Source organism: Nansenia antarctica (assembly GCF_963989245.1).
Source record: "Nansenia antarctica genome assembly, chromosome: 3".
NCBI lineage: Eukaryota > Metazoa > Chordata > Actinopteri > Argentiniformes > Microstomatidae > Nansenia > Nansenia antarctica.
Window position 1 is genome coordinate 27,995,373 of NC_137688.1, and position 11,493 is coordinate 28,006,865.

The 11,493-nt window shown below is 42.8% G+C and overlaps 2 protein-coding genes across 2 annotated transcripts; one reads left to right on the forward strand and one right to left on the reverse strand.

Moving 5' to 3' along the window:
* Nucleotides 1-782: 782 nt before the first annotated feature.
* On the reverse strand, nt 783-2,826 carry LOC308153960 (uncharacterized protein; the record flags this gene model as incomplete). The annotated part of the gene is made up of 5 exons (XM_080527141.1): nt 2,729-2,826; nt 2,135-2,302; nt 1,889-1,988; nt 1,622-1,752; nt 783-1,085 (listed from the first exon to the last, which is right to left on the reverse strand). Exons 1-5 carry the CDS (start codon nt 2,783-2,785, stop codon nt 783-785), a joined length of 759 nt encoding a protein of 252 aa, XP_080383267.1. The 5' UTR covers nt 2,786-2,826.
* A 184-nt stretch (nt 2,827-3,010) lies between these two features.
* On the forward strand, nt 3,011-5,293 carry smim19 (small integral membrane protein 19). The gene is made up of 3 exons (XM_080526763.1): nt 3,011-3,253; nt 3,704-3,828; nt 4,404-5,293. Exons 1-3 carry the CDS (start codon nt 3,123-3,125, stop codon nt 4,460-4,462), a joined length of 315 nt encoding a protein of 104 aa, XP_080382889.1. The 5' UTR covers nt 3,011-3,122; the 3' UTR covers nt 4,463-5,293.
* Nucleotides 5,294-11,493: the final 6,200 nt, after the last annotated feature.

Sequence of the window (11,493 nt, forward strand, 5' to 3'; positions counted from 1 at the left end):
TTAAAAAACAACGGTTAGTATTCCCATTGCATACTAGTGTTCCATGAAAGGTTACCCAGTGCTACTGACTGACTGGTTGGTTGACTGACTGACTGACTGACTGACTGACTGAAGGACAGACTTACAGGAACAACCCTGACACACATTTCAAACATAAACAGTGCACCTTCCCAATGGTGAACATTTACTGGGAAACATTGAATTATTATCACACACATAAGTTACCAGACGGAGCTCAGTCTTTTCTTAATAAAACGCTGAAACACTTCACACGGCACCATGTGTCCTCAGTGTAAATCGGTCACCTTTTTATACCCCCAGAGTCTGTAGGAGGAGAAGACAAAATGGGCACAAATTGCTCCCACACGTAAAAGAAAAGAAAAAAGAAAAGAAAAGAGAACTATGGGCTGGGTGTTGTCTAAAGGCTCTGTCCCCTATGTGTTATAATAATAATAATAACAACAACTTTATTTGTATAGCGCTTTTCCTGCAAACGTTGCAGCTCAAAGTGCTTTAATCATTATATCATCTTAATTTAATTATTTAGTCATTTAAATGCAATATTAAAAAGATGGGTTTTTAGTCTTGACTTGAACATATGTGCTGAGGTTGCATCCCTAATGTAAACTGTCAGTGCATTCCACAATTTGGGTGCATAAAATGAGAATGCAGCCTCACCAAATCTCTTCTTTTGTACACAGAGAAAAACAAGCAGAAGGATCATGAAATCTATTCTGAACTTAACAGGAAGCCAGTGTAGAGTGTACACCACGCTCTCACAACTAGGCACCTCCCTTCCCTCCCTCCCCCTTCCCCTTCCCCTGGCTCTTGTCCCTGGGCGTCCGGGCCATGTTGTAGAACTCTGCGTTGGGCCTCATGTCCGTGAGGTGGGCCAGCCGGTTGGACATGGCGAAGAAGGCGGCGATGGCGGCGATGTCCCAGGCGTCCTCGCGGTCCAACCCCACTTCCTCCAGAGGCAGGAAGTGCTGGTCGGTGATGGCGTCACTACGGCACACGGCCATGGCGAAGTCCAACATGGCGCACTCACGAGGGGACAACTCTGCGTTCTTGTAGTTCACTACCACCTGGGTAGAGGGCCGGAGAGAGAAATTATTCAATTCAGATAGGGGAGGCAGAGTGGACAATATAGAGGGTAAGATTTAAAAGGTTAAGGTTACACATTATTAACCTTTTTAGGTCATTCCTAAGACACAGGGTTGATCTCACAATGATCAACAACTCGTGAGCTTAGAATGATAAGGTTCTATCTCCGTTTAGGGTAGTTCAGAGATATTGAGCGTCAACGTTTTTACATTCCATTATGTTTTGTGAGATGGAACCTTTGTATTTTATTAATTACTAACTAAATAAATGTCAACATTATTTAAATAACACCACACAGGCATTAATAAACACCTAATGGATCAGATTATGTAGAAAACTAAATTTTGACCAAAAATGAAGATAGAACCTTATAATTCTAACATCACAAACTGCTAGACAAATAACTGACATTTAATGTGTACAATTATACTGGCATTAAACAGTGTACAGTGCACACTAATCTGTGGCAAAAAGAGACAGGATTTAGAGAGAAAATTGAAAACTGATGAAAATGTACCTGGTCAGCTAGTGTGGGTTTCTTGGAATAGATGCGGTGCAATGCACTGTGGGATACGACACAGTAAAGACACTGATTATGGATACTGGTTGCGACCACAATCAGCTCGCGGTCAGCCTTCGTCAGTCGCCCTGGGAGCAAAGACAGTAACGTTCAAATCCAAACCTGTTGTAGAACACACACACACACACAGACACACACAGACACACACACACACACACACACACACACACACACACACACACACCGTGTGAGCAGCTTCCCCACCTGTCTCCTTGTTCATCAGTTCATTGTAGTAAGCAAAAAAAGCCCGGAACTCAGCTGGTCGATGTGCCAACGCCTTGAAGACATTGGGCAGGAACCCTCCCTGTGAAGAGGCAGAAAAACAGGCTATTCTATCAAAGGACAGCTACTGGTCAGATGACAAACGGCAGCAAAGTGGACTGTTCCGATGCTGTTTCCCAGTAAGAGCCACACTAGAGGATCTGTAGGATAGACATGGAGGTACAGTGCCTTGGTCTCCACTTCCTCCATCAGCTCCACCATGTCATAAGGCAGGTCTTTCTTGTTGGGGACCGGGTAGCGGCTGATGTGTTCAGGGGGAGCATCGCTGGAGAACTGTCTCTGGGTCACTGCTGCTGGCCTCTGCCGCAACTCACTACCCGCACACCGGAGAGATGCCTACAGGCAAAAAAAAACTATTTTTTAATGATTTATTTATGGGTTTTTCAATTTTACAACACAAACACACAGGTACATATCAACAAAAAACAAAACAAAACAAACAAACAAACAAAAAAGTAAGCAAATAATAAAAATAATGATAAAAGAAGAACAATTACAACAACAATAACAACAACAATATATATTTATCAAAATAAATGCATATGTTAAAAAAAACATAGGAGGGGAAAAAATAAAATAAAAGTACAAAGGTCAGATAGGTAGTTAGGTAGTTAGGTCAAGGTATTTTCACTCAATTCTTCTGTCTCAGTTGAGCAAAGTTGAAGACACAGTTGACAACAATGAATACAGCTGTGTTCACACTGACTTCACACCAAACTAAAACAACCAACGTAACCATGGGACATAGCCATAGCTCCTTACCAGTACTGGAAGTTTAGTGAGACGAATGAACCTCCAAACATTGCCACACATCGCCATGTCTCCAAGCTGTCAGTGTCAACTTTAGTCCAGTGTGTGTGTGGGTCGTACTGGCTTTAACTTCCTGGTTTCGAAGGAGGTACTCGAGGGGAGGAGTTTGGGATAAGCCAATCGGCGTCTAGTATTCGAGTCTCGTCATGCACCGCCCCCTCTCCTAACCACCGGAGGGCGCTCTCCTGGTCCAATTCGGAGACGACTCCGGAAATCACGTCGTTTTTATGTTGACATAGTGCAGTTGCATTCGTGAGAGAGAGAAAAAAACCTACCAAACATCGATCAGACATTTGATGCATTCATAAAAACCCAGAGACTAACGTCCCGTTTGGTCTTGATCGTGATGGGCGGTCACGGGGTGATGTCGAGCGAGGAGTCTCTGGATTACTCCGTGCATGAGGCGTGGAACGAGGCCACCAATGTCTACCTGCTGGTCATCCTGGTCAGCTTCGGACTGCTGATGTACGCTAGGAAGTAAGAGATGCCCCTTCTTTCTCTTTCTAATGCAGCCCCCCTCTAGCTAGCTATTTAGCAAACCGTGACGTTAGAATTATAAGGTTCTATCTCCATTTTTGTCAAAATTGAGTCATAATTGTCATAATCTGATCCATTAGGTGTTTATTAATGCCTGTGTGGTGTTATTTTTTTTAAATGTTGAAATTTTTGAGTTAGTAAAATATAAAATACAAAGGTTCCATCTCACAGAACATAATGTTGGAATGTAAAAACTTTGACACTCAATATCTCTGAACTACCCTAAACGGAGATAGAACCTTATCATTCTAAGCTCACGAAATGTTGAGTTGTGCATGTTTGGCAGAATGGATTAGACTTGCATTTGCTAACCTGGTTCCTTACTCTGTGCCAGCTAACCTTGCGTACCTCTACTCTTTCTCTTCTCGTCTCCGTCCCGTTCTCCTTCAGAAATAAGAGGAAGATCATGCGGATCTTTGCTCTGCCTCCCACCGTAGGAGCGACGACCGAGCCCAACTTCTATGACAGTCTGCAAAAAGTTCGCCTCCGACAGCAGCTGGAGATGTACTCTCTGGGTGTGTGACCCTCAATGACCAGCAGTGCTTCTGCTCTCAGCCATACATATACCTCATCAGGACATAAGAGCCTTTCATTATAGTTAATAATATACAATGTCCCGCGTAAGTAATGGGACAGTGCATTTTGTCTTACTTTGGCTCTATACTCAAACTGAGGGGCACACGTGGTTTTGTTAGAAATCATTCTTTGTTGATTAGATATATTTTTTCTCAGAGTACATTTACTTTCAGTGTGACAAAAAGGGAATTTCTTATAACCCTTTTTTACTCATCTTTACCAGGGTTACCAATAATGTGAAGGGCACTGTAGGTAACACATGGAAGGGCATGTGTACAGTGTAGTCTTGTATTATGTCATGGTGCAATATGACTGTAGGCTAGCCAATGTTTTCCTTGGATTTCACTCCAAACTAAATAGACCAGACAACAGTCAGTTCTGTATCTGATGTACTAAACTAAAGTGTAGCTTGGACGCTCTCAAGAATTACATTTAATCATGAAAATCATGAAAAGCATCTCTAACCTGCAAGTGCCCCCTTTTTTTTTTACTTTCCCTTTTCCCCTTTTAACAGCCAGGAAATTTGACCAGCAACAAGGGCAGAGTGAGAGTGTGCAGCTCTCTATGGAATGAGACCAGCAGAGAGAAGCTGAGTTCTGCATGGTCACCCCCCCCTCAGTCTCCAGTATTACACTACTACACTCCTCAAGAGGACGTGGGGCTGCAGGAGGAAGTCACGTGGCTAGAGGCGTATGTAAGACTCATGGTGTGAAATGCTGTCTTGCACATTCCGGTGTTTTCCCCTAGATGTATTTAGGCAGGATACAGAGGCCCCACCAATCAGCATACAGGGCTGCTATTACCAACATTGTCTTGGTTCTACGAGTTCTGTGTAAGGCAAACATTTTCAGACAAGGCAAAACGAGTCCTGGGGGGGCGGGGGGGAGTCCCACCTATTCAACGGTAGGGGAAACACTGGTTCATTCGGCGTTATATATAGACTATAACAGATCTGGAAATGAAGAATTACCAAGCCAGATGATCACAATCCAGACATCTGTTTTGTTAGGATGTTTTATTATGATGTGCTTTTTTATGATGTGTCCCCCTTATAAGTAGTGTTTGGTTAATGGTTCAATGCCTTTTTGGATTATTGAGGTAGATGTCTTAATACCTAGTGGTTGTAATTGAGCTTTTATTGAGTAGTAATTATGTACAGTAACTATGACATGTCTTAAATCTGATAATAACATTATAATTATAAAACAACAGAGTGTGAATCAAGCATGATGTGCATATCTGTGTAGATGTTTGGTTTTAGGCAATGTCTTATCATCAGGATGCAATAACAGTGCTGGGAAAAGTTTGTGTTGAGGGTCATAGTTCACCTTTCTCTCTCTCCAATTGCTCTTTGTGAAACAGAATTGATTTCTTGTTATTACCCTGGTCTCCAAAATAAAAACAAGAGACCAATGAAAAATATGTATGTTTCTTGCTTGATCTCCCCCCCCTCCCATCCACCCTCCTATCCCCCCAGTCGTAATAATTCATTCGATTTTCCACCAATGTCACAATTCTCCAAGCAGAAAGTTTTCCGCCGGTGTGTTTTGTGGAGTTTAGCGGGATATAGAAAGGAGAGATGGGGGTTGGGGGGGGGGGAGTGATTGAGGAAGGTGACATTTTGCATCAGGGGCCTAGCAGGAAAGCTTGAGCCTCTAATCCATCAAAGAAAATAAATAAAACATTAGTCAAGGCAAGCTTTGGCCCAGAAACACAACACAAAAGAGGCCAAACAAATGCGAGTGGACGTCCTCGGAGGTGGTGGAATAGAAAAATGATTACTCCTCTCGGTGGAGGAATAGGACGCTGATTAAATGCATCAATACATCAACGGCTGAGGTGTGTGTGTGTGTGTGTGTGTGTGTGTGTGTGTGTGTGTGTGTGTGTACATAGCACTCCATGCATTGAATCTTGTTTTTTCCGTTTTGTTGTGTGTATCTTTTTACTCTAACTGTATATATAATATCTTAGCAGAGAGAAGTTATGGCCACTGGTTTCTACACAGATAAGGCCAAAGCATTGAGGATATCTCTCCACCTTTGATTAATTCTCTGGCAGATTATGATCTGCACCATGATTAAAACCAATTCATAAGTTCATATCAGTATCTGTCGGATAGAAACGATCTGAAAAAGCGTTGACATTCATTAGGTAAATATGAGGGCAGCAGCCTTGCACACTTACTCTCAATTCATGGCTCCTTTCCATTAGGCCTATCAACAGATCAGCAATATGCCATCTATTACCTACGGCATGTTGTTACCAACGAAGAAATGTCATTTGAAACACTCGCTAATTAGATAACGAGTCTCGTATGTGCTTTTGCAATTCATCTCCTAATCTAATCACTCAGTTACTCATTAGGATTATGGTTTAATATTTAACCAGTTCTATCCCATCAAGAAACATTTTTCACGGCAAACATTAATCAATAGCTAATCTGGAGTTAATTGCTTAATTACCAAAGGAGTAATGAGGTCGTTAGCGGGAGAGGTCTAAATGAGGGCTAAACTCTCGGGAGTGTTCAGGCTTGGAGGACGTTAAGGGGTAGAGGACGAGACTGTTTTTTTTTAGCTGTGGTTTTGGATCAACACAAGCTTCCTTTCCAACGGCTCCATCCAAAAGTGTTTATAAAACATTGTTACCTCATTAACATTTCCCAGATGTTTTTCTCTGCAAAAAAAATAGATTAGAGAGTGGATGAGCATATGGTTGATATTCAAGATGGTTATAATGTTTTGATGAGTGAGAACAGAGAGGAGTGATATTGGACCTATACAGGCTTTTCCTGCTTAATCGAAATATTGTTGAAGGTAGCGAACTTACCTAAAATGAAAGTATGTGTGTGTGTGTGTGTGTGTGTGTGTTTGTGTGTGTGCGTGTGTGTTTGTGTGTGTGTGTGTGTTTGTATGTACTATGTGTATGTCTACCTACCTACCTACCTGTCTGTCTGTCTATCTGTCTGTCTGTGTTGGGGGTCTGTTTGTGGCTAGCTAGCAGGGTGGTGGAAAAAATTAGGCACACCTCGGTAGTTTTTAATATTGTTTCATAAGGTAATTAAAAAGAGTTTATCATTGAGTTTGGGATAACAGCGGCTCCATCTCAGAGTAATGAGCCGCCTCCATCCATGCAGAAAGCTATTAATAAAGTCAGAGAGAGAGAGAGAGAGAGAGAGGAAGAGAGAGGGTGTGTGTGTGTGTGTGTAGGCGGTGGGGGGGGGGGGGGGGGGGGGGGTCAGGGGTGACAGGAGGTGAAGAGAGGTATATGGGGAGAGAGAAAGAAATCCAGAGAGATAAGTTAATGTCATCTCAGAGTAAAGGCACGAAGAGCCGCCGTGGTTAGACTACATACGCCCGCGGAGGTTAATGGAATCTTCTATTTGTTTCTGTATCTGTATCACCCTGTAGGGTGAACAAAAAACCCCAGAGATGGGCACATTTCTCTCTCTTTCTTTCTGTCATTCTCCCTGTTTGTCATGAAACCCTCTCGCCAAAGTGTCTCCTCCTCCTCTCCTCCTGATCTCCCCCTCTTTCACTTCCTTCCTTCACATTCCATGTATTTGGGAATGACATGAAGACAAGAATATAGTGGACAGCATAGTGAACCATACAGTATCATCTTCTATTTTAGGGAGAGAAAACAAATCTAATTGTCATTGTATTTAAAAGAAGCAGAAGTTTGAGCATAAGAGAGTGTCTTTGGAATGAATGCTGCTTCAGCCATAATTGGACCGACTATTGACTATTTCATGAAAATAGTCATAATTTTTTTAGGATATGAATCTTCATGTAAGGCACCACTATCATTTCCCATGCATGTGCCTCTGAGCTGTTGGAAAGTAGTGCTCAAAGCCATAGCCTACAGACAGAATACCTGGAAAGCATACTAAAACTGCATGCATAAATGATACCATCGTATTATGCACAACCACATGTTTGTGATCCAACGTTCTAGCTCAACCAGCTCAGCTCAACTCTGGCTTTGTTTTAGATGGGGGAAGTAGTGTAAAAGCCCCGGGCAACCACTCTCCCCTCCATGTCCACAAGCTAGTTCACAGAAAATGATTGTTTTATGATTCTTCCCTCTTCAGATCGAAATAAACTTTCAACACGATCTGACATTAGGCATGAATAAAGATGACAACACTTGCATGCATGCAGCCACACAGGCATGCGTGTATGCATACGCACGCACGCACGCACGCACGCACGCACACACACACATTGATGAGCCGGTCTTTGTTGACTATTCTACATATAGTTGGCTATCTACTAAAAGATAAAGCACCAACGTTTGCAGGAAAAGCGCTATACAAAGTTATTATTATTATTATTATTACTCTAGATTTAGAGCGGTTGTGCAGCATTGCAGCACACCTGAAGCCCTCGTCCTGTGACCTCTAAGAGACACAGCCTCATTCTCCTCTTTCCAATTAGGTCTCATTAAAATAAGGGACTTCTCAACATTAGCAAAGATAGGCTCCTTTCTCTATTTTACGAAGGTGATTTACAGTGTAATAGACAAAGCCTTAACTTCAGCCTCTTAAAACGTCTCCAAGATTAACTGGACATTGTTCGTCTTCCCAGCTCTTCTCTTCATTAGGAAGATAACCAGCAGACAAGCCCATCCACTGGCTACTGAGCCTCAGGGTTCTGAGGGAGCTCCACACTTTATGGACAGTGTGTGTCATATGACGTATGCTACATGTTATACTGTAGTATGTAAGATATACTGTATGTGTTGTTCTTACCACTTAGCTTTCTATTGGAGGTGAACCCCTAATACTACTACTACTACTACTACTACTACTACTACTACTACTACTACTACTACTACTACTACTACTACTACTACTACTACTACTACTACTACTACTACTACTACTACTACTACTACTACTACTACTACTACTACTACTACTACTACTACTAATAATAATAATATTAATATAGTGCTTTTTATTCAAACAATCTCAAATCGCATAGAACTGAGTGTATTAGAAAAATGAATAATACTAAACAGAAGAAAAAAAAATACACTATTAACAACAAAGATGACTCCAGGCCTGTCTGAAGAGATACATGTGTCGTTCTGTTTTGAAGGAGGAGAGTGTCGGGGTAGCTCATTTGGTGTGTGATGGAGATGTCAAACACCGGGGAGGAGTCAAACTTGATGCCAAGGTTGGAGACTTAAGCAGAGAGGGAGATGTTTTACAGAGAGGTGGGTAAAAACAACTCCATTTTTCTGCTGTTGTTGTAACTTGTGGACAGTTGACTGTTATCCAGACCTTGAACTCCTTAGGGCAGGTGCAGAGACCTGCAGTTGTTGCAAAGGGATTCGGGGGGCTGTGTTTATATCAATTCTGTCATCCTCACAAAAGTGGAAAGAAGTTTGGTGTCGGCGGATCACAATACAGAGTGGAAGCAGGTAGAGGATGAAAAGGATGATGGACTAGGACTGATCCTTGCGGACACCACAGGACTTGCATTCTCCGAGGTCAACACATTCCGACCTATCGGTAAGAAACCAGCTTAGAGCTGGCTCTGAGAGGTCCTGAGGCACTGGAGGAGAATCCAATGGTCGATGGTATCGACGGCTGCACTTCAATCCAGGAGGATAAGGAGACTTGCAGAACCTGCAGTGAGCTATCAGCAGGCCATTTGTTAACCCTGCTAACAGACCGTTCCTGTGCTGTGACCTGATCTGAAGGCCTCAACTGGAACAGTTCATAAATGCGAATAGAAGCCGGGATGATGTCAGAAGCTGTGTGGCAACATACTTTTTTCGAGGACCTTGAAGAGGAAAGGGAGGTTGGAGAGATTGGTCTGTAATTGGCCAATACCTCAGACTCAACGTTTTACTTGCTTGAGGAGATGCTTGATAACTGCAGTTTGGAGTGCAGGTGGGATGCTGCCAGGCAGGAGAGACCGGGGTAATAGCCTGGGTTATAAGTGGGCTAAAGGACAGCTAGGGGGCAGAAGCTTTCAATACGCCATTGGGAATAGAATCCAGAGAGCAGGATGTTTTCATTTGGGAAACAGTTTCTTCTTCGATATCTCTCTGAGACGCATGCAATGAGGAAGGGTATCAGTCATGATTTCTACCTCCATCAGCCTCCCCTGTTGTTACCATGAAAGCATATTCAAGGTCAGCTTGTATTGTATGCCATAATGGAATCCCCATAAGAGGACTTTTCGAAAAAAACCTAAGGCAATGTGGTCTGGTCTGATAAACCCCATCCATTTCAACCAACCATCCGTCTTTTTCCTCTTTTCCCCTTGTCATCTCCAGCTCTGCCCTCTCGTAGGCTCATTAGAAGGCTAGGTAGAAAGCCACCATATTTCTAGGTCCTGCCAATTTGAAAAGTGTAGGGTCCAGACAGACAGAAATGGAATGGTGCCCTTTTCTCTCAACTGTCTCCAAAAATCTCGAGGTGCGAGGTGAAGTCTTTATTGCACTCTATAGCAATGCCCTGAGCAAGCCTTCAGCAGGTGTTTCATTAGGGTGTCATTTTTCAGAGTTCAGTCTTGCCATTGGTTGCTTTTACGTGTCCTCATACCTAGAGTACATGAAGGCATATGGAACATACTGGAACTTTCAATACGGGTGCCTCTTATCAGCAGGTCGACAACAGTGGCCTTTCTCACCTCAGCTGACATGATGCCAGAGTGCATTACCCCGTGACAGACTAGATAAATCCACACAGAGCAATGGACTGTGCCGTTCTAGTAACTGGTTGAGCCAGCGACCTTTTTCCTGTGATGACATGATACACAGTCCTGAGATGTTCACGGTTAACACGTCCCCATGCGTGTGTAATCCCTCATGACATGAAACACGACCGTCATGGTAACATGTCCCCTGCTCTTGTAATCCCCCATGTCACCTTTAATCTCTGTAATCATCCCGGGGGCAGAGAGAGAGAGAAGGCTTTCAATGTCTCATTGAAACCTTAAGGGGAAGGAATCACGCTCCCAAATCAATCTCACCCATTCTTATGGTATTGTGGCCCGAAACCATCTCATATATTCTGTGCTGTTTTTCCCACAGTAATAAATGTTGGTTGTTTGTATTCAATTTGGTCAATGTTTGTTATATATGAAGACAATTTCCTGGTTCCCCTTCCTGTTTAGTTTTCCCCTCCTCTCTGTCTCTATTTCAGAGGAGCTCTTTGGCAACAAAGCCTATAGTGGAGGTGGTAATTTAAGACCATTATGATCCTATAACTACCTCTTCCCAAAGATGCTTTAATGCCATGATGACCATTTGACAGTGGCAGCTAATAGAGTCCTGCTTTTAGGCTTTCTAAAGCCGAAATGGACCCACTCCACACAGGTTTATTAGAGCCACAATAGAGCCCACTCACTAGCTTGACAGTGCCACAATGAGCAAAGAAATCACAGGTAGAATTGGAGACCACGTTTAACAGGTTTAATAACAACGACTCCAAATGGCTTGGGAGCTTTTACAAATGATAAGCATTCCACACGACAAGAGCACACCTCTATGAAACTACAGACCCTTGTAGGGACATCCAGTTGGATGGGGTAGTTTTCAGTAATCTAGTTGGGGAGAAATGAGAGGCTGACAGAATGGTACCTGGT

Excerpts from the sequence above, each read along its gene's own strand:
- smim19 (XM_080526763.1), top strand. The coding sequence starts at position 3,123 with ATGGGCGGTCACGGGGTGATGTCGAGCGAGGAGTCTCTGGATTACTCC. Across the intron at positions 3,254-3,703 it reads CTGCTGATGTACGCTAGGAA|AAATAAGAGGAAGATCATGC; the intron begins GTAAGAGATGCC and ends GTTCTCCTTCAG. Across the intron at positions 3,829-4,403 it reads GCTGGAGATGTACTCTCTGG|CCAGGAAATTTGACCAGCAA; the intron begins GTGTGTGACCCT and ends CCCTTTTAACAG.